This window comes from Haliotis asinina, chromosome 8, assembly GCF_037392515.1.
Source record: "Haliotis asinina isolate JCU_RB_2024 chromosome 8, JCU_Hal_asi_v2, whole genome shotgun sequence".
Classification (NCBI taxonomy): Eukaryota; Metazoa; Mollusca; class Gastropoda; order Lepetellida; family Haliotidae; genus Haliotis; species Haliotis asinina.
In genome coordinates this window covers 25569389-25594471 of record NC_090287.1, presented here as the reverse complement: position 1 = coordinate 25594471, position 25083 = coordinate 25569389, and the positions used below count along the sequence as shown (strand labels likewise).

Genomic DNA, 25083 nt, shown 5'->3' with positions numbered 1-25083 from the left:
TGTGTATGTGAATGAACTCTATAACACAGCAAGCACGGTGAGCGAGGACAAAAATACCTTAAATCGTAACGCTTATAAACGATAACTTCGAAACGTAAAGATCCGTGGTAGAACCGGTCCTCAGCAACCCGATACATGACATAATAGGCGACTATGCTTGTCGTAAGAGGCGACTAACGATACCTGGTGGTCAGGCTTTACTGACTTGGTTGACATGTCATCGGTTCCCAGTTGCGCTCATCGATAATCATGCTGTTGATCACTGGATTGTCTGCTCCAGACTCGATTATGGAATATGGCTTAGTGCGGAGTAAATCTAAACCTACTAAGATAACTTCGTTTTTTTATGGTGTCATCCAGAAGTATCTTACTTTCTTATTAGTCACGAAACCTGAAATGCAAATCAATCAGGTCGTACGATGTGTTTCCAATATCGTTGAGAGGGTGTTACCCAGCTCACGATTTACTCAGACTGATTGCCACAAAGAATATCGGGATCAATATCGCTGCATTCGTCAGAGCCAAACTGACAAAGCTTCCTCTGCCATCACGGTAAAGCCTTTGAGGTGATGGTAACTCTCGTAAACCCGAAAGAACGACTAAGTTATTCATGTGTTGCACGTTTAAAGAAGACGGTTTACTCTTGGCAAGATTCCCGGCGAATGTAAGAGTTCTGGTGATGGTGGGATTTCGAGAAAATCCATTTCGAAACTTGCATAAGTACTATATCAGAAAATTGAAAGCATTATCTGGTGTGATTCAACCACATGTGTAAATGGATCCAATCTAGGGCGAATGTTCACTTTGACATGCATTATCATAATCAGACGGGTGGGCGATTTTGTGGAGAAAGGTATTGAGCTTGCCCGTGTTCAATATAATACAGTTCTTGTTCAAGATAAAAGTAGTACTCTTACTAAATATGTAGTGTGTACATTCCAACTTCAGTTCTTCAGTAACGTAAACACATGTTCTGTCATCGTATGACATGCTGTCAATAACTGGATTGTCTGATCGAGATTCGGCTGTTTTCAAACCGCATCGCGCAGCCTTAATACTGCTGAAACATATACATACTCATGATACAGAGTCTTAAATTCAATATACATCTTGAGTCTTGACTTTCTTGAATAGTATTCACGTTAGCGTTGAGCTAAACATCCACACGTGGCGTTGTGTAATTTGCGTTCCGTCAAAAAATATTTACTGTTTTATCGTTTATGCATTTCGGATTTCCTTTAATATTAGATACAACGTATGTAAAAAAATGAAGAAGCTCAAAACCACTCGTTTTCACAAAGTAATTAAACAGGCGTTTCAATTAGTTCTTATAGATTCATAGCCATATGAGATCATGTGTCCATAATTTACTCTCACATGTTGATGACATGGAACACAGAATTTACTCAATTCTCAATGATAAACATTTAACGTCAATATATCTTCCGGCACAATTACCCATATTACCTTTGAACAGTACTGGTATTATTACCAGGTAATACTTATAGTGATTACTACATGCTACACTGTCGAGACTAACAGAGATCCCAGTTTGGTCATAATTAGAATGATTCTAACTGTACATGATTACTACATGCTACACTGTCGAGACTAACAGAGATCCCATTTTGCTCATAATTACAATGATTCTAACTGTAGATGATTACTACATGCTACACTGTCGAGACTAACAAAGATCCCATTTTGATCATAATTACAATGATTCTAACTGTAGATGATTACTACATGCTACACTGTCGAGACTAACAGAGATCCCAATTTGACCATAATTAGAATGATTCTAACTGTAGAGATTACTACATGCTACACTGTCGAGACTAACAGAGATCCCATTTTGATCATAATTACAATGATTCTAACTGTAGATGATTACTACATGCTACACTGTCGAGACTAACAGAGATCCCAATTTGATCATAATTAGAATGATTCTAACTGTAGATGATTACTACATGCTACACTGTCGAGACTAACAGGGATCCCAATTTGATCATAATTAGAATGATTCTAACTGTAGAGATTACTACATGCTACACTGTCGAGACTAACAGAGATCCCATTTTGATCATAATTAGAATGATTCTCACAGTACATGATTACTACATGCTACAATGTCGAGACTAACAGGGATCCCATTTTGATCATAATTAGAATGATTCTAACTGTAGATGATTACTACATGCTACACTGTTGAGACTAACAGAAATCCCAATTTGATCATAATTAGAATGATTCTCACAGTACATGATTACTACATGCTACACTGTTGAGACTAACAGAGATCCCATTTTGATCATAATTAGAATGATTCTAACTGTAGATGATTACTACATGCTACACTGTCGAGACTAACAGAGATCCCAATTTGATCATAATTAGAATGATTCTCACAGTACATGATTACTACATGCTACACTGTTGAGACTAACAGAGATCCCATTTTGATCATAATTAGAATGATTCTCACAGTACATGATTACTACATGCTACACTGTCGAGACTAACAGAGATCCCAATTTGATCATAATTAGAATGATTCTAACTGTAGATGATTACTACATGCTACACTGTCGAGACTAACAGGGATCCCAATTTGATCATAATTAGAATGATTCTAACTGTAGAGATTACTACATGCTACACTGTCGAGACTAACAGAGATCCCATTTTGCTCATAATTACAATGATTCTAACTGTAGATGATTACTACATGCTACACTGTCGAGACTAACAGATATCCCATTTTAATCATAATTAGAATGATTCTAAATGTACATGATTACTACATGCTACACTGTCGAGACTAACAGAGATCCCAATTTGATCATAATTAAAATGATTCTAACTGTATATGATTACTACATGATACACTGTCGAGACTAACAGGGATCCCATTTTGATCATAATTAGAATGATTCTAACTGTAGATGATTACTACATGCTACACTGTCGAGACTAACAGAGATCCCAATTTGATCATAATTAGAATGATTCTCACAGTACATGATTACTACATGCTACACTGTTGAGACTAACAGAGATCCCATTTTGATCATAATTAGAATGATTCTCACAGTACATGATTACTACATGCTACACTGTCGAGACTAACAGAGATCCCAATTTGATCATAATTAGAATGATTCTAACTGTAGATGATTACTACATGCTACACTGTCGAGACTAACAGGGATCCCAATTTGATCATAATTAGAATGATTCTAACTGTATATGATTACCGCATGCTACACTGTTGAGACTAACAGAGATACCAATTTGATCATAATTAGAATGATTCTAACTGTATATGATTACTACATGCTACACTGTCGAGACTAACAGATATCCCAATTTGACCATAATTAGAATGATTCTAACTGTATATGATTACTACATGATACACTGTCGAGACTAACAGCGATCCCAATTTGATCATAATTAGAATGATTCTAACTGTAGATGATCACTACATGCTACACTGTCGAGACTAACAGAGATCCCAATTTGATCATAATTACAATGATTCTAACTGTATATGAAATAAAAGCCACATTTAAGGATGTGCTAGGTCTGTGTGGCAATATATTTGTTATTTACCCCATGGGCCCTAGTATGGTGATCTACCGTCAGTTGTTGGCGATGTTCAGCCTGTGTTTTATATCGTAATGTCTTCTTTAATTACAATGTTTTAGTTTTTCATGTTAGTTTTATGTTTATATCTGTGATATTCTAGTATTTTTTTATGTCCACCGTTTTACTCTTCAACATTCTTTCATTTTTATTATATGAATTGCTTTTGTAGCGATATGGCTGAGATATCGCCGATGTTACGTTAAATATTAAATCACTCAGTCTGTGCGGCAATGTATTATGAAAACATTCCCACTACTGCCATTGTGGTGACAAAAGTATTTTTATTAGAACCCTAAATATATCACATGCAAAAATGGTTTCTTATTGAAAACAATAATAAGATTCTAAATGCAACAAAAAGTTGCCACATTCACTGCATTACATTAAACAGATTAGCTGACACGAATCTGGTTACCTGTAAGTGGTAATTTACAATTCAACATATATCGTGAGTATTTGCTTGACGCCACATTTAGCGCTGGACAGCTGTACGACGGGGTTTGTAAACAAATCAATCTGGACCAGACAATCCAGTGACTGACATCATGCGATACGATGATAGAGCATGTGTTTAAAGGTCACACGCAACGTAAAACACAACTTTGCAGATTCTGATATCCTTCGGTGTGCACTTACAGAAACAAATCATCAAAAATGCCAATTCAACGTAAAGCTGATAAAAAAATGCGATTCTTTAAATATCTCCCAGCGCTAGGGAAAAAAGTGGTTTCAGCAGCTATGCTGCGCTGCGCCCATACGGCATGCGCAGTGAATAGGTTCGCGGCGCTTGAAACAGTATGCCCTGCCCGGCGTATGAGGTCGTGAGCAGTAGTCTAATCTGGGTTATGTACACAAACAAGTAAATAATTGACTCGTTACATAACAAAAAACACACTTGTTGATTGTGGTAAGCAGCCTCTGTCACACAGAAAGCTCAATGTCTGGTGTTTTTACACCTATAAGTCTACCCGCCTGTCTGCTAATGACAGTATCCAATACACGGCTTCAGTCATTCACCACATGCAATTTGAACTTAACACCTATCGGCTATACGCCATAAACAAAATAAATTGATTTATGACCCATACACCCGAATCCTGTCACTGCCACATTATGTAATTAGGCAGGTGCGATACATGTACACGTGACATGTTTTTATGTCTGTGGGTTGCAAACAAACTACATCCATTTTCCTGGATGACTGGATCTGTCGGAAACTGGTGCAAAGTCGTCAGCTGCGTACTTGGACGAATGACAGTTTCCAGCTACGCAGTAGTTCACCATCTCTACTGAAATGATTTTTGATTGGGTCGAACGCAAGTTCAGAGAACATGTTTTTACAAAACCCAACCTGTCTATATACATTCTTTATGGATAACAACGTCTTCTAGTGTATGTGATTTTGTTTGACAACGGTATATGAATCCGTACTGAAACGACGCATCAAGTACAATAAAAGAAGTTGTTACCCACAAAGAATCTTACTTTCTTGTGACTCGCCATACTTCTAAAATGCCCATCAAACAGATCATCTTTCTGTACACACAATGAACCCTCAGCGAATCAGCAAATGAACCAGTCTTTACACTTGGGTGCATACCCACCCGCAATTACTGGGTTCTGTCTCCCGAGGGCTTCGTTTCGAGGGAATTAAGCACAAGTACAAAATAGTACACTTTTGAATAGCGATTGTACGCATATAATTTTGTTTATTTTGGTTTTTTTACACGTAGCAATGTATATTATATGTCATGAATAAATGATAATTGTGGTTTAATTATGTTTGATTTTGTTTGGTTGCATGTGACCTTCAAGAAGAGTGTTGATACCATTTTTAAAGGCGTGTGTATCCTGCCCAAACGTTGACGCCCGTCAAAACAGATGCAAAGGCGAGTCACCAGTTCACCCGAAACATCTAGACGCTATGGTACAAGTCTAAATATACAGCTGTATCGGACATCGTGTTTTGCTGCCTCAAATTTTGAAAGGTCCTCCACTTGTCTACCATAATTTTTTATTGTAACCGTGATGGAGCAACTTCTGAGCGAGTGTCGTATGACAATCTTTGAAAGCTTGGTGTAAAGATCATGTTCGATTGTACATAAAAAGTTGAGAAACACGGAAGACGGAAGCTGTTGGAATATTGCTCGATATGAAGGGAAAATCGACAACAGGAGAGTTGAGTGAGTGAGTGACTTAAGATTTAGAGCCACATCGGCAATATTTCAGTCATACCATGACTATAGCGACATATACTTAAACAATAAATACAAAATTGAATTCTTTTGTGTGCTATGTCAACGAAGGGCAGTATTGGAACTACGTTATCACAAAAATCTAGCATGTAAGCATTAAAACATTACAATACAGGACAGTGCAATATAAATACCAGGCTATAGGTCAGCAACAACAGAAGGTATGCTAGGTACCACTAGAGAGGTGAGTGAGTGAGTGAGCTACAATCAATCGTCACATCGGCAATGTTTCAGCCATATCGTGACAAGAACATTTAATTGTTATACATTGTAATTTATGGTAAATTATAGAATACTCTCACTGGAGAGGTGGAATCTCCCTTTTCGTAACACAGGCTTCAAGAATTGTTTTTGGTCACACTGAGCCTTGATGCATAGAGCTTAATATAAATCATTTGTGTCCTCTATTTCAGTTGACGCTATTACATCGTCGGTCTACCTGATCTTGCCACCATGGTGTACACGTATTCATATAATGTACATTTTGGTGTTACGGTAAATATGTAGTCGCTAAGCAACAACTTTATTTCGTTCCTTATGTGACTAGGATAGACGTGACAGTATTATAAGGTATATAAGAACCTCATTTTATATACAATACGAGCATGAGACAAACCTGTGTCACAACATTATTACCCCAAGCACATACAAAACTGAATAACACAAAAGGATCATCGTGTGACCATTAAATGCACATTTTCGTAAGTTGGCAACGTGTCGAAATCGTCGTTGAGTATTCTAAGGGATCTAACAGACCCGAAGGGCATAACCGACGTACATTTCCCACAGCAATCGGATTTCTTCCCATACCCTTGATAGCTTCCTGTATGACACGCGAAGGATGTTGCGGGACGGCTTCGGCCTTCGTCAAAGTATCTGCTTTCTTGCTTCTTTTTGCCTTTATCCTTGTTCTCCTGGGGTTCGCGATGCCGATGTGGAGTACAAGAGATGACCAGATCGAAGGGCTCTGGGATAGATGCACAGGGAGCGAGTGTGTGTCAGTTTCATCTGATCCGCTGGGAGGTATGTCAAATAGCAGCTCGCTGATCTTGTTCACATGTGTCTTATGTCCACACATTGTTATTGTATATTGTTCACTGGGCTATGAATGAGTGAGTGAGTTCTCTTTCACATCACACTCAGCAATATTCCAGATATATAAATTTTAAATAATCGAGCCTTGATCAGACAATTCAGTGATCAACAGCATGAACATCGATCTGCGCAACTGGGAACCGATTACATGTTCCAAACAAGTCAGTTGGCCTGATCACCCGATCCTGTTAGTCGCATATTACGACAAGCATACTCGCCTTTCGTGGCAAGCATCTGGCTGCTGAAGACCTGTTCTACCCAGATCTTCACGGGTCCTTTGGGTCGTGAAAAGGTACACGTCATATTATTGCATCATTATTATTCCCTCTTTCAGGCCAAGGCTGGTTTGTATTCGTACAAGTGGATGTGACGATTGGCTTGATACTTACTATGCTCGACGTCATACTAACCTTTATCATGATGTATGACGCAGTATGTTCAGGCCAAAAGGCAATCCGGATTGCAGCCGTCATACTCGCCTTTGCATCAGGTAGGGCGACTTAACTTCAGTGAAGAATGAAACCTTGCTCCGAGACGGACTAGCTTTTCCTCTTTCCCCCCAAATATAATTCTGAAAATGCTGAATTCATTGAAACTCTATAAATCTGCAGTGATGAAGAATTAGCAGTAGTTCAAAAGCAGCATAAATGGTATTCTGGAATGTTTAGACAATGGATGACAAATTCAAAAGAAAAACGATGTATTAAATGACAGTACATGCCTGGTGTCGTTTCCATCGCATGACCTCTTCGGGGCCATTGTCCGAATTAAACTGTTGCCCTCAAATCGTCATGGCAGCGAAAATAGCGATGTGGTGGAAAACATAGGAGTGGTAACACAGGTTGGGAGTGTTTGTTTTGGATAGTCTTCTAGAATCAAATTGAAAACTAAGAACAAATATGAAGGTTAGTGATAAATAAGAAAATCCAGTGAATGGTTCTTAACATGCAGGTGAACATGCTGAAATCATCAGAGTGTCTCCGTGACACTGAAAAGTATGTGAAGGTCACCAAAATCTACTGGGCCTGTGCCTCCCCTAGAATAATGTTGGAGTTGAATATGACGAAAATCCATTCAATGGTTCTTGAGATATCTCGCAGACAAGCTTAACATGCAGCTTAATATGCTGAAATCTTCAAAGGTCACCATGACCACGAAAATCAAGTGAAGGTGAATTGGGTCCTCCTCCTTCCCTAGAAAAGGCTTGGTGTTGAATATGAAGAAAATTCTGGGAATGGTTCTTGAGAGATCCCTCTGACAAGTCCCCTTGTGACCTTGAAATGAATGTAAAGGTCACCAAACCTGACTGAAACCTGTCTTTTACTGTCTTTTGAACCTGGGTACCAAATATGAAAAGAATCTAGTGACTGGTTCTTACGTTTTCCAATTCGTACGTACGTAAGGACGGACGGAGGGACGGACGGACGAAGACTAATACCATATCCCCCGGTTCGCGCGGCGGGGATAATAAACCGACTGTCCTGTAACTATAGCATGTTCTAATTCTTTTGTAAATCGTTTCATAGCTGGATTTCTCTTGGTCGGTTGTCTTGTCTACGGGATCAGAGGCAGGCTGCATTTCACCATCTTCTATCTGGGATTTTCCTGGGGTATCACTCTAACTCCCGTCTTTGTCTTAGTCGTCGCTGGCATCCTCCTCGCTGTCGACATTGACCGCAGCAATCCCGTGTATTCTGAAGCAGCTGTGTATACATGAGGCACACGAAGTTGTCATGTCAAGGGAATGATGGCATAGTATTTGATCATGTACACAATCTGTCTATTAAAATACTTTTGTATCCGTCTTGTGTTCTGTGATCAGTTGATACGATATGACCACAATATTTGCAGAGGTGAAGATCATGGCGACTGTTTTGTTTTGTAATTATGAACACGTAGAGGTATGTGTAAGAAATAATAACGAAGCTTTCAAAGCCACTTAGGAGTACGACAGTGATGTATTTTACATCCTTTTCTGTTTAGCTTCATAATCGTGTTACGGTTAAGAATTTACCGTGACAAACGATGTAAGAAATCCCCTTTTGAACCAGCAAAACAGATCAAAAACAAGTCATAAACGTTCAAATCATGCATTATTATGCAACGAGAGCAAGGTATACAAGGTCACAAGTCAATTTCACAATGCTGATTACAAAAACAATTCAAGAGAGACAAAGTCCATGGGTCACAAAATACAATATAGGAAACGCACAAAAGTCTTAGTACGAGAGAGAATCAACTATGCAGAATGTAAACACAGCGATCGGTCTCACAGCGGATGATGTAGATAAAGCGCTGACGGATGCAGATGGTGACGATGATGTAACTCCAGTGAATAAATGTGAATATGTGACCCTAAATACTTGGCAACTAGCCTTTATATATACTACTATTATAGTCATCCCTCGAAAGTACGAGCACTTACAACCATCGCCAACTCTGTAGAATGTCCTCGAATAAGTCTCCCGGAAGTAAACACATAGAAAACTAAGACCAGATAAATTCCTGAAAACCAGAATCCTAAAAGTGCTGACCACCTATTAAACAATTTATTATAATTATCATAATTATTATTCAAAACACTAAATGTTGTGACCAAATAATAATTATTACTGAATTAATAACAAAATATACAGAAAATACACACTCGTAACAATCGAATTAGCAATTAATGGAACTTACAGTCATGATATCCAGCTACATCCTGATATTATACAGCTGTTTTACCTTTATTTGCAGATGATATCGTGTTATTTTCCCGTATTGTTGATGGTCTACGGAGACAGATTGATGAATGATAATTGGAAACTAGTGTAAACGAAGGTAAAATAAAAGTTTTACTTTTAAAGAAGAGGGAAGGATATCAGGTAAAGAAAAGTGTATGTTTCAAAGAAGAACTTTCAGAAATGACATCGGACTATGAATATTTTAGTGTTTACTTCACCAAAATCCAGTCATGGAAAAGACACACTAAACAGGCAGCCGTACGAGTTCAGAAGGTTGACATATGTATCTATAAACAATTACATCTATTTTACTAAATGTGTCATTTAAGTCGCTTTTTACACTATTCGATGTTGAAATAAGCACTGTACTGTAGTATGGATCTGAAATCGTTTCGATGGCATAGAAAACGTTCATTCGCCTGGTTAAGACTGTTTAACATGCCTGCGCATAGAGGTCCCAAAATGTGTTACAATATGGTGACATTTTATGACAATGGAAAAAATAATTGGGCAACGAACTGATTTTGGTAACGTTAGTTGATACTCTAATGTTATCATGTAACTTACTCAAAGACTTAAAGATATTTATGTGCAGACATTGTTTGAATCAGTGACTTTGTGAAACAAATGTTTCTATTACAAACGTTTGAAAGTGAAAATAAGTTTGGGGGTTGTAACTATGTAATGTAACAGCAAAGAAGTTCCGACGCTACACCAATAATGATCGCCAATTGCAACTATAGGATTTAAATACTGCCAGGAATCAGCACCAGTTCCTTCTTGTGTGTCCGCTGTACTCAGATCTTAACTAACATATTAACTAACTCATTTGTATAGATATTCAAACGATATCAAATTTACATCAGTACAAAAGGTACTTACAATTTAATGCTTCAGAATTTCAGTCATTTCGTGAACTCATTTCTAGTAGAAGAGGATTTCATTCTCTGGATCCTTTGCTGTTCAGCTTGTTGATCAGTCCTTTAACAAAAGCGATATAACCCTAGCAAACATTTCCGCATCTCATAAGAAAACTTGGCTAAAGGCATAGTCGACATCGGGCAGTATATTTGAGATTTTCTGTACATATCCACCTGGCCTTGAATGTTGTAATGTCGTTGGAACAATTTCTGAGCAGGAGTCGTATGGAATCTCTTTGAAATCTTATAAAACTGAGCATATTTGACTATATCTCAAACGTTGTGACATGTAAACACCAAAAGCTGGAGCTGTTGAGAGATAGCCCAACAGGAAGGAAAAGTCATAGATCCTAAAGAATAATTATTTCTTACCCTGAATCTTTGTGGATAGATATATACTGCTCACAAAAAATAGGGATATCGAAGTTGAAATCAGTGACTACACCATAGGAATATATACTCCTCTGATTACGTTAGACATGTTTGAGAACAATCACAGGCAACCCTCCCATGATGCACTTTGATCTCGGGGTGTTCTGGGGTTATGAAACGTTGCGCCCAAACGTACCAGGGATGGGCCTTAAAACATCACACCATGTTTCACTCGTGCATTTGGCAAAATGCACGTGCCTCATGTGCAATAATGACTATAAATGCTGTTCTCCGACCACGTCCTACCATCTTTCCAATAATGTGCACAATGCGAAGACTTCGAGACGACGAACGGTCGATAGGCATAGGGATGCTCTATGTCGGAGAAACACAAGCCTACACAACAGTACAGCTTGGATTTTCACAGTCTTTCGTCAGCCGGCTGTGGGCAACCAAGCAACAGGTGGAGTATCCGACCGACCACGAAGTGGACGTCCCGAATGTACTACCAGACGTGATGACCGGAGCCCTTCGCGATCGTCGTCAAAATGCGACACAGCTGCAGGAAGTACACAGGCCACCGGGAATCGCATCTCGACACAGACAATACGTAACCGTCTCCATGCTTCCCACCTCCGATCACGGCGACCTTACATTCCCTTGCCCCTAACATACCGACACAGGCAGGCCCGGAGAGAGTGGTGTCAAGGTCATCAGAGGTGGACCAATGGCCGGTGGTCCCATGTTTAGCGACGAGTCAAGGTTCACGTTGGACGGTCGTCATCGGGTCTGGCGTCGCAGTGGAGAACGTCAACAACCAGATGCCAAAATTCCACACGAAGGAAGGGGATATGGAAGGGGATCTGTAATATTGTAGGGTGGGATCACAATTCCCATGCACGAAGAATCTGATCCGGAATGAGGGGATCTCTCACTATGTCCATGGAAATATTCACTTGGCTGAATGTTTTACCCTGAAACTGGTATCACCGAGCACGTCCAACATTTCCGCTATACCTATGTCTATGCTCACCATGTAATTAATACACGTCCCACGATCAAGGGACGAAGCCTTTCTTCACGTTTTGTGTTCAACAATGAAACAGAGAAATATTGTTCCTTTCGGTTGAATGAAATGAATTAGATAGAAACTATTTTCTCCGTGGTGGTAAGCGAATCTACCAAGGGAGGTAATTTTGTTGTCAGGTAGCGCTGTTAAAGGTATAAATAAAGAGGGAATTTCAAATATCGTCTCTCTCGCTCTAGACACGGCAGTGTTCACATCATTCAACTTTTGTTTCCCTAATGTTTTCCTCTATGTTTATATGTATATATCTATACTTTTGATGCATAATGTCTCATATTTTGTTTTGGTGTTTCAGGTGGTGGTATGTATTTGACCGTGATGGTTGTGAATTAAGCACAGTGTCATGCTTGTGAGCATTGTTTGCTGTCTGGAGTTAAGTGCTCTTGATGAATTTTGTATCAGGATAGTTCCTGTATGGGTAGTAAACCAAGTTTGGTATGTGAAGCTGATTTGCTCGTATGTTCTACCGTGCATGGTTAGGTTGCAGAGCCTTTATAACACTGATTTGTTGTGATTTTGCCAGGTTGCGAAGCCACTATAATATCCTGTCATATGTTTGAATGTATTATAATTGTTAGTGTATAATGAGCAGCAATGGTTTGCAAACCAGGTAGCAGAGCCTTGAGGATACTGTTATGACTTTGTTGTCTTGTGGTGAGACAACGTTTGTTGTCACCATGTTGTAAATACTACAAAGTTAATAGTAGGAACTTTAGCATTCTTTGGGAGGGCACAGTTCCAGAGTTTTTTCTCATGCATGAGTTGTTATCTCTGGTTTATGAGGCGGGCTAGTTCTACTCAACACGGTGATGTAATGTATGTTGTGTAATATACCTATCTTTATACAAGTGCTGACTTGATGGAATGCGGTTTTATGAGGAATTTGTAAAACAGAATAAATCTGCCACGTCTGTCTCCGAGCTGCCGTTCCAATGTTCTGAATGTGTTGCGTTTTCATTTGGTATGAGCTTTGTCTGGAAGGAAAATGTTTGGTCACAACTGAACTCGGTAGTTTTTTATTGTAAAAAAGTCACAAAAATTCTTTGAGTTTTTAAGAATTCTCTCGTCATTAATTATGTTTGTTTCCATTAATTTCTATGAATATAAGAAATTCCTTCCATGATAGTAATGGCAATTATGGTAAATATTTGAGGTAGGGATTCGGTAGTACATTTGCTAGAACCGGCGATATCTCTCTCTGATGTTCATGGAGTTTTAGAATCAAGTAAAAGAGCTAACTGTATGTAGAGCTGCATGTTTTCATTACATCATTAAACAAACTGGCCACATTCGTCTCAATTTGATATATCATTCATTCTAAGCCCTTCAATGAAAAAATAATAGTTAAAGTTTTTCGATGAACAAATGATACCGGACCTCCTCAGCTCAAATCCCAAATACCTTTCACGCTCCTTAACACCGATGACCTTGAACGCATTGGTAAACAGATGAAATATTGAGGTTCAGTCAGTCCACTTAGTGGATGAGCTATTGTCCCAGATAACATCCATAGGTATTCCGGGTTAGAGGTTAGAGATAAATTCCAGAAAGCCCATATACATATATAGCGGTTTAGTATCTGATGTGGAGTCCACCTTGCTTGTCCAAAACACCCAACCCCTGTCTGTTGCATTTCACGTTAGTGTGTGGAAAGTACAGATATACATAATACTACCAGTGATGATAAAGACAATTTTAATATCCACCCTAATCTACAGTGCCTCTTAAAACTCCAGTATATTCTGCTGCGAAAGTTTCATATTGTGCTGAATATTGTGCTGAGGGAACGGATCACTGGACACATTATTCTAGACAGATATTCATGTAATGTACATTTTCACGTTAAGGTAAATATATAGTCGCCAAACCCCTACAATAACTCGTTCCTAATGTGATTACGATAATCGTGACAGTATTATATTAAGGTGATGGAACAACCTCATTCCACCGATGTTTGCATACTAGTATATATCTATGTACACACGCAATACAAGCTCGTGAAAATACTATATCATAATATTATTACCTGAAGCACATGCAGAAGTGAATAACACAAAAAATACTGACCATGTGACCATTTAATTGACACTTTAGCTAAATGCCAACCAATCAAAACCTCAGTTGATGTGTATTTAAAAGGGTATGTCTGAATTTCCTTCAGAATAGGAATAGGAATTATTGCCCAGGCACCTCCCGAAATGACACACGTAGGGTGTTGTGGGAAGGCTTCGGCCTTAGTCAAGGCAGCGGCTTTCTTGCTTCTTTTTGCTTTTATCCTTATTATTCTGGGATTTGGGACGCCGCTGTGGAGTTCAAGAGATGGCCAGAGCGAAGGACTCTGGCAGATATGCACCGGGAATGAATGTGACCCAGTTTCATCTGACCCACTGGCAGGTATGTCTAACATGTGTAATGCTCCAAAAGGATAACCGAAAAGATGAAGTGCAACGAAACGTAGCTTATTGTGTTTCGTGGATGGGTTCTATGACATCTAGCCGCTATGTAAGGAAAAATGTAATATTTGTTGATGTAAACGTAGAAAGCCGTTGAATTCTCATAAAGAAGGAGATGCACATTCCTGGTCAAAATTTGTGGTTTTAACTGGTGTTCACTTAAGTCCACAACATGTAGCTGTACATTGTTCAGTGTATCTCACCGATCTGGTTAACATGGGTCTACTGGGGAAGGTCCATACAGTGTGACTATACAATGGTCAATGTATCTCTCAGATCTGGTTGACATGGGTCTACTGGGGAAGGTTGATTCAGTGTGACTGTACAATGGTCACTGTATCTCTCAGATCTGGTTGACATGGGTCTACTGGGGAAGGTTGATTCAGTGTGACTGTACAATGGTCACTGTATCTCTCAGATCTGGTTGACATGGGTCGACTGGGGAAGGTTGATTCAGTGTGACTGTACAATGGTCACTGTATCTCACAGATCTGCTTAACATGGGTCGACTGGGGAAGGTAGATTCAGTGTGACTGTACAATGGTCATTGTATCTCACAGATCTTTTAAGCATGAGTCTGCTTGTGGTGGCACACATAGTGTGACTGTACATTGGTCATTGTATCTCAGTGTGCTGGTGCACATCGCTACAGAGTAATCCCGGGACTGCATAGTTGACTGGAACTGCGAGAGTGTGACTGGTTTCTCGATGGGAAGGCACTCACCGCATTATTGTAAATTATATAAATAAATGTTATACCCTGTATCTTTCAGATGAAACCTGGTTTATAATCGCCCAAGTGTGTGTGGCAGTTGGACTGATCACTACTCTGATCGATGTCATACTAACTTTCGTCATAATGTTGCACGCAAAATCTACAGGCAAAAAGGCAATACGGGTTGCAGCGATCGTGTTCGCCTTTATACCAGGTAGGGCATGATAGGGGCCAGTTCAAAGGTTCAGTGAAGGAAAATTTTAATCCCGTAGTATAACAGATGATCCAAAACATACTCGTCGCACCAAATTTGCCCTCCCAACTTAATTCTGTAAATAAGAATCTCTTGGAATGCTCAAAACCTGCAGTGGTGAAGAACTACAAACACATTCGGGTAGTATTCCATGTGTTTTAATGCAACATGATCAATAGTGGAATGTGTCGACAATTGCAGGGACTTGAGGTAATAACTGATGTATTTCACGACAACTGATAACTCACAGTATTGCGTGTGGCACGTATGGTTTCCATTACATCCCTGTTCGGAGTTTGTGGCCGAACTCATTTGCTGCTCTTAGATCACAGCGATAATAACGGTAATAACAAAATCGGTGAATCTGGATGATAATGTCTGCGTATTTCAGTATTTTGAAATTTCATCAAGTATGTAAAACCTTGAGACGTATAGTGAGTTGATTTTGTCGGATGGATAACTCGTAGGTCTACTGACCTGTCCCATCTCAAAACTTTAGCTGTTCTTGTGAACTGGTGCCTTACAATTCTTCTTTGTTAGTCTTACTTTTGTACCTGTCATTGTCTCCAAATATATGCATTCTACCCATCCATTCGCAAATGGTATTGTAAGTCCCTGGCAAAACATGTGCTCACGAGTTTGGTCAGTGGATGTCAGAAATTTGCTCTATACTGGAATACTACGGCGTTAAACAACTGTTGATCAATAACACCATTTTCAGTGAAGGACTTTAAAGCAGCAATAAGGAGAAAGCGTCGGACTTCGATCACTAGCAGGAGTTCTAATTACTCAAAGATTAGAACACCAATACAAAAGACCGACTGTCTTCTAACCATAACAGGTTGTAATTCTTTTGAAAATCTTTTTAAAGCTGGATTTCTCTTGGTTGGTTGCCTTATCTACGCTGTCAGAGGCAATTCATATTTCACCGTCTTCTACCTGGGGTTCTCTTGGGGAATCACTCTCATTGCCGTCTTTGTCTTAGTCGTGGCCGGCATCCTCCTCGCTGTTGACACTGACAGAACCATTCCTGTGGATCCTAAAGCAAATGAATGTGAATAGGAATGAGGTACAGACATTGACCTGTACGTCATGTATTACAATGTCAAGGTCACGACATTGTCAAGACGTCAATGGAAAGAAGACATATCATTTTGTTATGTATACTATATGTCTTTTAAACATCTGAATCTGCTTGATGTTTTGTCATCTGTTGATATGAAAAACCTAGAGATTTGGGAGATGAAGAGTTACTCATGATGTAACAATATCACACCCCAACAGTCAGCCATAGATAACTCTTCCCCGATCAACTAATGGCCAGCCAAAAACATAAAACACGGTTTCCTTTCCCGAAGTGGAAATGAGCCTATCTGAACCAGAGGTATTATGTCTGGAATACTGTAAAGCAATAGGTTACACTGACCCACATATCCATTGAACAAAACAGATCGTCTCCATTCCAGATTGTCCACAAATTAGTTCTTTCAAAGGCATGTCCACAAATTGTTCAGTTGTAAAGTAAATGCCATTCCCAGCGAACAATTCGAAAATTCAGAAATTCGTCATCATTATACAACCAATCTTTTTAATTGTTTGGACTCGGAAACATAAGTGTTTCCATTGAATAGTAACGTCTGCTTATTGGATGGTAATATATAACTCAGATTAGTAGCAAATACGCCTTCAAGTCTCATTTACTGGAAGGATCTGACACAGATCTCTCACTGCTATCTCAAATATTGTCGCAGGCCAAGGAACGCCGGCAGTGACAGTTCTGTGATAACATTAGTTGTAGTTAAGACATGTGATAGATGATCACATACGTGTCATCAAATGATCATAACCGGACACAGAGATATATCAGTAAATCCTTGCAGATCAATTGATATATTGCTAAATGCGAGTCACTGGATATCTTATGAAGGTAGGTACGTGTGCTGTAGGAGATACATGCATTAAAACAGCCTTACGTTTTCCAAACGTGTCAATTCGACTGCTTCAGATGCTGAAAAAACATTCACGCATTGGTTTCTTAAATATTCACTAGATTTAAGTAATGCACAATACCTGATCATGTCTGGATAACGGTTATTGCAGTTCTACTTGGCGAAAACAACAAAGGTTGTTACTCAAACATCATTAATCCGGCGAGATATTCGTCCTGTCAGTAACAGGGCAACAACTTAGTTTACTGACTGCGTCATGAGAAGTTGGCAGGTTTTGGTACTATAGACTGGTTGGAGGTTTGGGGAAGAAAAGAGGAAGAGTAACCACTTCCCATCCCCCGCGGGTGACTTACATCTTGAACAGCAGTGTACAGTTTTCACAGCCACACACAGTAAACAACAACTACAGGAGATACTCCTGCGAAAGTTCAGTGTTTAAAAAAATATTTGATCTGGTATCAGTGAAAGTTAATATATATTGCCTAATGACATTACGATTTTAAAGTACAACATGAATAAAGACTATGAATTATTTTCACATCAAAATATTCCTGAGTCCTGGAGTGAAACGTGTACAAATCAAATCTCTCTTAGTTCATTTTATAGAAAACAAAAACAAACGTCACTCTCCTTCAGCCACAAAGTCACAGTGACTTCATTCTTCCCGCCTTCAATGCTGTCAAGTATATACCATTTCTTTCTTTCCTATGTTTAAGTAACAACAATCGATTTGTAAAATGCAAGAACCGAAATATGACTGATGAAAAGAGAGGTCAAACATAGTATGTGCCGTCTTTCATTAACACGAAAAAATCTCCAAACATCCGCAGCATTTTGGTTATTCGATGTTTCCTGTAGAAATAAACAGTTGGGGATTCCAAAAGACAAAACACATTGTCGTTCATTGGAGTTTGTAAAAATTCTTATTTGTAATGCCCGGGGTCAATAAGTAACAAGTAGATGAATATAAGACTTCGTCAATCAAATCGCCATTAAGAGCGTGACTGTGACCGATTCAAGAGGTTAAACAAACGCTACAGAAGCATCTTACCCTAAAATAAATAAATAAATAAATAAATAAATAAATAAATAAATAAATAAATAAATAAATAAATAAATAAATAAATAAATAAATAAATAAATTTTAAAAAGTTCAGTTCACAGCAATATGTTGTTTCATGGGAAAAGGCGATCAAGTTAACACGTTAATAACATTCAAAGTCAAGCAAGTATTTTCCGAAGGTTAAGGCACAAACAATATGTGCAACGCAATTCCTTGCTTAAAGTGAACCCGTTTCCATCACAATCAGAATCGTAAGAACATGTAAAGGGTTTCATCACAATTATATATTTGAGAAGCACAACTCTCAGTGAGTACTATTTCTATAACCATAGATAACATATATTGCAATGACATGGTGCACACAATCATCTAGGATCTTATTTCATTTTCAAACTTCTGTTTTTTTGCAATCTAAATGAGAAGCTGTTTCCTAGCTCATAAATCACTGTGAATGACTGCAAAACACTGTGAGTGTGTGTGTTCAAAAATTTAAAGTCACATCGGCAATACTTCAGCCACATCGGAGATACTTCAGCCACATCGGCAATACTTCAGCCACATCGGCAATACTTCAGCCATATCGTGGCTACAACAAGTTCCGAATTCACTATAAATACATGTGAGTTATATAATAGAAACTGGCATCGAAGACCGGTAAACCGACTTAAATATCACAGCATCAAGAAATATAACTAGCATCTGTCTCTAAAATTGGATTTTGAAATAGGACAATACTGTGTAAATTGGTCTATCGGTCGCCAACAACTGAAGGTAGATCACCATATCTCAAACAACATACTGACATAGATGCATTGAGGAGACAAATTTGGAGGGGTTATTCCCCGTGGTCCATTGTGAGACAAATGATGAAACTTAGCAGTTTCCAAAATATATTTAAATTAAGCTTGACTCGTGTTGAAATAATACTGTCCTGTTCAAGAAATGAATTTTGCACAATATTTTATTCGTATGTTCCAACTTAACATGTAACTTTACGTATGTTACTAATAATGTGATTGATTGATTGATTCAAATTTGAATGATTGATTGATTGATTGACTGGTTGGTTGGTTGGTTGGTTGGTTGGTTGGTTGGTTGGTTGGTTGGTTGGTTGGTTGGTTGATACTAATGTTACTCATATTTACCCTTATGTAACGCGGTCATGTCAAGGCCTTGAATTGAATAAACCTTTTGTACCTTAGTGCTCGTGTCATTGTGTATTATGCAAGGCACTTTATTTACAACTTTTATTCAGTTTGGATAATTAATTATCAGATACAACGTTCCGAATAAAACCAAGAGTCAAACATTTTCACAATGTAAATAAAGAACCCAAATCATTTCCCTTCCTGAAATATGTTTATAATTAGCATGTGTTATAATTCACTTTAAAATATTGATGACACTGTGCAGTATGCGTGAGTAAACGCACTTTAAGTAATATTCCAGCAATATCACGACAGGAGACACCAGAAATCGGCTTCACACATTTTGAAGGTGTGGGGAATCGAAGACGAGCGAACGAGTTTAGCTCTTGTCCACCCCACCGCAACAGTTCAGTATGAAACCCATGTATACCTAAACTTTGATCATAGACATCTGGCTATACCATTACCATAGGCGGAATGTAAATTCACCAAAGTGGGCTTCACAGTGATTTTAACATGGAAAAATGAATCAACCATTATTGGTAACAGCAACTTCCAAATGAATTCTGAGGAGCAGAAAGAAAGGAGCACAACCACCTATTTCAGTCTAAGTCAAAAGTGTTGCCAAGGAAATGCAAAATATAGACTATTCAGAATTCCACAACTACCAAAAAGGCACCAGCACACCACAAGACCAATCTGTGTGCAAGGTTTCGTGAAGAAACAGTGAGCGGTTTTAGAGATTTGCTCCGGAAAAGAGCACTACCACAATTCACTCACTGAAGGGTTATATCTCAAGATACCAATAATACAATGAACAGCAAAAGAAACGCAAGTTTCCATAAAATGAAATCTCATAAAGGTAAGCGTATATGTTTATGGAACGTGCATGGTGAAGTGACGTAATGATCCCAGATAAGATGACATCATGTAATATGACATCCATACAGAAACATTTGCACAAACACACCCATAGTGCAGCTAAACCATAATTTTGCATCGATGGTTCTGGATGGAGAGCATGCATTTCACTCTGAGATATCTTTTAAAACGGTTTGTGTCCAAAAACGTTCAGTATTGACGCTGGAAGTTGTACACCACACAACCGATGCCTAGACCAACGACTGAGCAGAGGGGTATGGCCTTTGGAAAGTTGCCTGAAATCCCTGTGACGAGACAATTTGGTTGTCATCTTACCACCATTATACGACTTCCTCAACGTCATCAGCAAACCAGGTTTGCTACTGATGGTCCCCGTACCGAACGGACACTAGTGACAATTCATGCACAAGATCGACCGGATAACTCATCTAAGGAATCGAACCCAAGGAGCAACAGTCACAACAGCCATAGTTTATGGATCAAGGGGAGCTAGATCTAGCGATACGATTATTCGACGTCTTTGGGCTGCTGGGCCCTCACACAGCAAAGGTGCCAATGGATTAGATGGCCCAGGACATCATATCAGTAGGCTAGTAAAGTGTTAAGAGATCAGTGTGTGAACAGATGTTGTTTGAAGTCGCATCGACAATATTTCAGCCACCGCTGCTATATGTGAAGAATGCTGTCTGATTCATCTGACATATGATTTTTGGTACTTCAGTTTCACGGAAGGCGCATAACAAAATATGAAATGTGTCACTTGTCTGAAGAGTTTTGTTAATTAAAGAACGAATAAACTTTTTTTACTCTATTAACTATTGCATATAAACAGTTGTTGTCAGAAAGGTTATTTGTTTCAGGTAATTATTCATAATTAACGATGTCAATAATGATTTGTATTTGTATACCGCTAAGTATATGTGGTCTTTAAAATGAAACAACTGTGGTCTATATTTCAACACTGAAAGGCCTCAGGCCTATAGTATAAAGACGTATCATATCACACATCATATCATATCATATAATATCATGGTGCCATATCACACCATACGTGTCATATCATGCCATATTAGAACATATCATATCAAATGGTACCATATCATGTCATGCATATATAATCTAACATACGATATCATAATTATCATACCATATCATATCATACTATACATATCATACTACATCATATCACGCAATATCATATATCATATCAAATGATATAATGAATCACATTAAATGTAATATAGTATCATGACAAAATACTCACTTCACAATATCACTCATATATTTATATCGTTTATAAAGCACATTTACATCTCATTTACAGAAGAATTGTCTGGATAACAACAATAATAAAAAATACATTGCAATATTTTGGTTTGGCTTAAAGTTTTCATTTGAACAAGTCAACAGTGAGGAGAACTTATCAATCGAAGGATATACAAAATAGAATTTTTTGATACATTTTCCACGGAGAGTATCAAATGCTGGACAGTCACGAAGGAAATGATATTTGTCTTCTATTACATTTTTAGCGCAACATTTACCTAATCTATCTTCTCTTTTTATATTCATAAAAAAGTCCCCCTTTCTTCAATCAATAAATCATGAGATGAGGAACGGAAACGTGACAATGATAATCTGAATTTTTAACACATGATAAATAACCTTCAGTATAAATGTAGGTTTTTAGCATTGAATAATAATTACACTTTCCTGATAATGAAATAAATCCCAACCACTTTTGTTGATAGATGTCTTTTCATCTTTGTGTGAATGTATTTAAAAACAGTGACGGCGAGAATACCTTTTGACCTTACCAAATTTTTTGAAATCCAGTTGCGAAAAGCATGTTTTTGACATTTGATACCCATTTCGGTTTTCCATTTTCATGAAACAATACCATCATATCATGACATTTTTTGGTAAACGGTGGGATGACATATGCAATAATTTATCCTATATTTTAACACTCTAATTTGTTGGGATATGTGGAGGGGGAACCTGCCACATTCTCCAAATACCATAAGGTCTGATATGCTCATCTTTACTCCGACACTCTGCGGTCTTATTATAGTCCTTTCACAAAACCACACTTTCTTCATTTTGAGTTGAGAATAGCATGTGATAAAAGAAGTATTCTTCAAGCCCCGATGACTATCGTTATCGGATAAGTTAAGGGTCATAGACCTTGTGGAGAACTGTTACATCAACGACGACGGAAGAGGCACAGTTACAACTCGAATTCATATGTCAGACATGCACAGCAATTAACATTTTGGACAAAGGAGATATAATTCTTCTAGTCGCATGGCAATGTCACTTACAGTGTAATCAGTGGCCAAGTATCCACGTGGCACGCGGTATCAACATGTTGGATGGGAACAGGAGATAGCGCAGCTTTTTTTTTGAGACGGTCCCTGCATTTATATTCGACCAAGGTGACGCTGCACCCTAAACCTGTAGACATTAACCAAACTGTCGATGCCAGTGTCTTCCAACACACATTCCGAACGAAGATCCTGTTGAACTTGCGAATGCAGATTGCAGACAATCTCCAGAATGGCCGCATACAGGATAAACCTCGGGAGTGTTTTGGAATCTGATGATGAATACACCAGCCTCGCTGTTCCAAAAGTACCCAACCATATTCTGGTGCATTTTGTTTTAATATGTATATAAACGAAGAACATAAATGAACATATTTCAGTAAATATGGAAAAGCGCGCAGTAAGTTTCAGATCCCGCATTTTCAGTTGTTCTGAAAAACTGGACACAATATTCCACGCAGGTACGTATATGATGTACATTTTGGTGTTAATATAAATACTAGTATATAGTCGACAAGCACCTGCAATAATTCGTTCATAATGTGACTACAACAGACGTGACAGTGTTATATTCAGGCCATATAACATCCACATTCCGTCGAGAATACAATACGAACTCGTGACAACACGATATCATAACATTATCATTCTGAAAAGGCCATCATGTGACCATCAAATTTGCATTTAGCTACATGGCAACCAATCATAACCAGGCCATTTATAAAGGGATATAAACAGGATCTGGAATTCTTTCCCTGATGGCGTCCGATATGACACACGTAGGATGTTGCGGAAAGGCTACAGCCTTGGTCAAGGCAGCTACTTTCTTGATTCTTTTTGCCTTTATCCTTGTTATTCTGGGCTTTGGGACGCCGCTATGGAGTACAAGAGATGGCCAGAGCGAAGGACTCTGGCAGAGATGCACCGGGGGCGAGTGTGTCTCAATTTCATCTGATCCACTGGGAGGTATGCCTGAAATGTGTAATGTTACAAAAACAGTGATGTGAAAGGATTTTTTTCTCGTGGATGGATTCTGTCATATACAAGCAACGCATTGAAGTATTTGTTGATGAAAATGAATCTAGAAAATGAATCTATTTATACGTAGAAAGGAAAAATGTCTTATTATTATCCCCAATGTATAATTCAGCCTTTGATATAAATTTATAATAAACAAAGGTTCTAGGAGTGGCTGACTGTGAACACTTTGACTGTGAACAGTGACTGTGAACAGTGTGACTGTACACTGTTTACTGTATCTCCAATTGGTGTATCTCCAACATGGATCTACAGGGGCTGGCCCACACAGTGTGACTGTACAATGGTCACTGTATCTAAAAGAGCTGGTTAACACGGGTGTGCTAAGGAGGCCTAGACAGCGAGTTCACAGTGTATTTTTAAGGGAGACACCATGATAATGTATCATTATCATTCCCACTATCTTTCAGACCAAGACTGGTTTATAAGAGTGCAAGCGGGTGCGACATTTGGACTGTTCACTACTCTAATCGATGTCATACTAGCATTCATCATAATGTTGGATGCTGCCTGTTCAGGCAAAAGGGCAATGCGGGTTGCAGTCATCGTCTTCGCCTTTATACCAGGTAGGTCAAGTTTGCCGCCAGCTGAAAGGTTCAGTGAAAATGAAATAGTTAAAAGCAAAACATAATTGCCTCTCCCTAATCTCCCTCTCTGATATACGTTCACAGCCTAACATCTGCTCATGATATCGGTTATTGGCTTGTATGACTTGCAGACATTTGTCCTATACCTGGAATAGTGCGGCGTTAAACTAGAGTCGATGAATAACACCATGTGTGTCTTTTCATGAAGAAATAAGATTTTGACCAGTTAGTTAGACTTATAATTACTCATTCAAGACAACAAAGACAAATAAACATAACATGTTGTGACTCTTTTGTAAATCGTTTTCAAGCTGGCTTTCTCTTGGCCGATTGCCTTCTCTACTGGATCAGAGGCAGGCTGTATTTCACCATCTTCCACCTGGGGTTCTCTTGGGGAATCACTCTCACTGCCGTCTTTGTCTTAGCCATCGCTGGCATCCTCTTCGCCGTCGACACTGACCGAACCATTCCTGTGGATCCTAAAGCAGATGAATGTGAATGTGAATGAGGTACAGGCTTTGAACTGTATGTCATGTATTACAATGTCAAGGTCACGACA

At 38.7% G+C, this 25083-nt stretch overlaps 3 protein-coding genes across 3 annotated transcripts; all 3 read left to right on the top strand.

Moving 5' to 3' along the window:
* Positions 1 to 6736: 6736 nt before the first annotated feature.
* Positions 6737 to 8721, top strand: LOC137295169 (uncharacterized). Its single transcript, XM_067826486.1, has 3 exons — positions 6737 to 6932; positions 7339 to 7494; positions 8531 to 8721. Exons 1-3 carry the CDS (start codon positions 6737 to 6739, stop codon positions 8719 to 8721), a joined length of 543 nt encoding a protein of 180 aa, XP_067682587.1.
* Positions 8722 to 14307: 5586 nt separating this feature from the next.
* LOC137295133 (uncharacterized) lies at positions 14308 to 16593 on the top strand. Its single transcript, XM_067826456.1, has 3 exons — positions 14308 to 14503; positions 15336 to 15491; positions 16402 to 16593. The coding sequence occupies exons 1-3, from the start codon at positions 14308 to 14310 to the stop codon at positions 16590 to 16592; spliced, it is 543 nt and encodes a 180-aa protein (XP_067682557.1). The 3' UTR covers position 16593.
* A 7076-nt stretch (positions 16594 to 23669) lies between these two features.
* On the top strand, positions 23670 to 25083 carry LOC137295066 (uncharacterized). The gene is made up of 3 exons (XM_067826336.1): positions 23670 to 23865; positions 24348 to 24503; positions 24836 to 25083. Exons 1-3 carry the CDS (start codon positions 23670 to 23672, stop codon positions 25030 to 25032), a joined length of 549 nt encoding a protein of 182 aa, XP_067682437.1. The 3' UTR covers positions 25033 to 25083.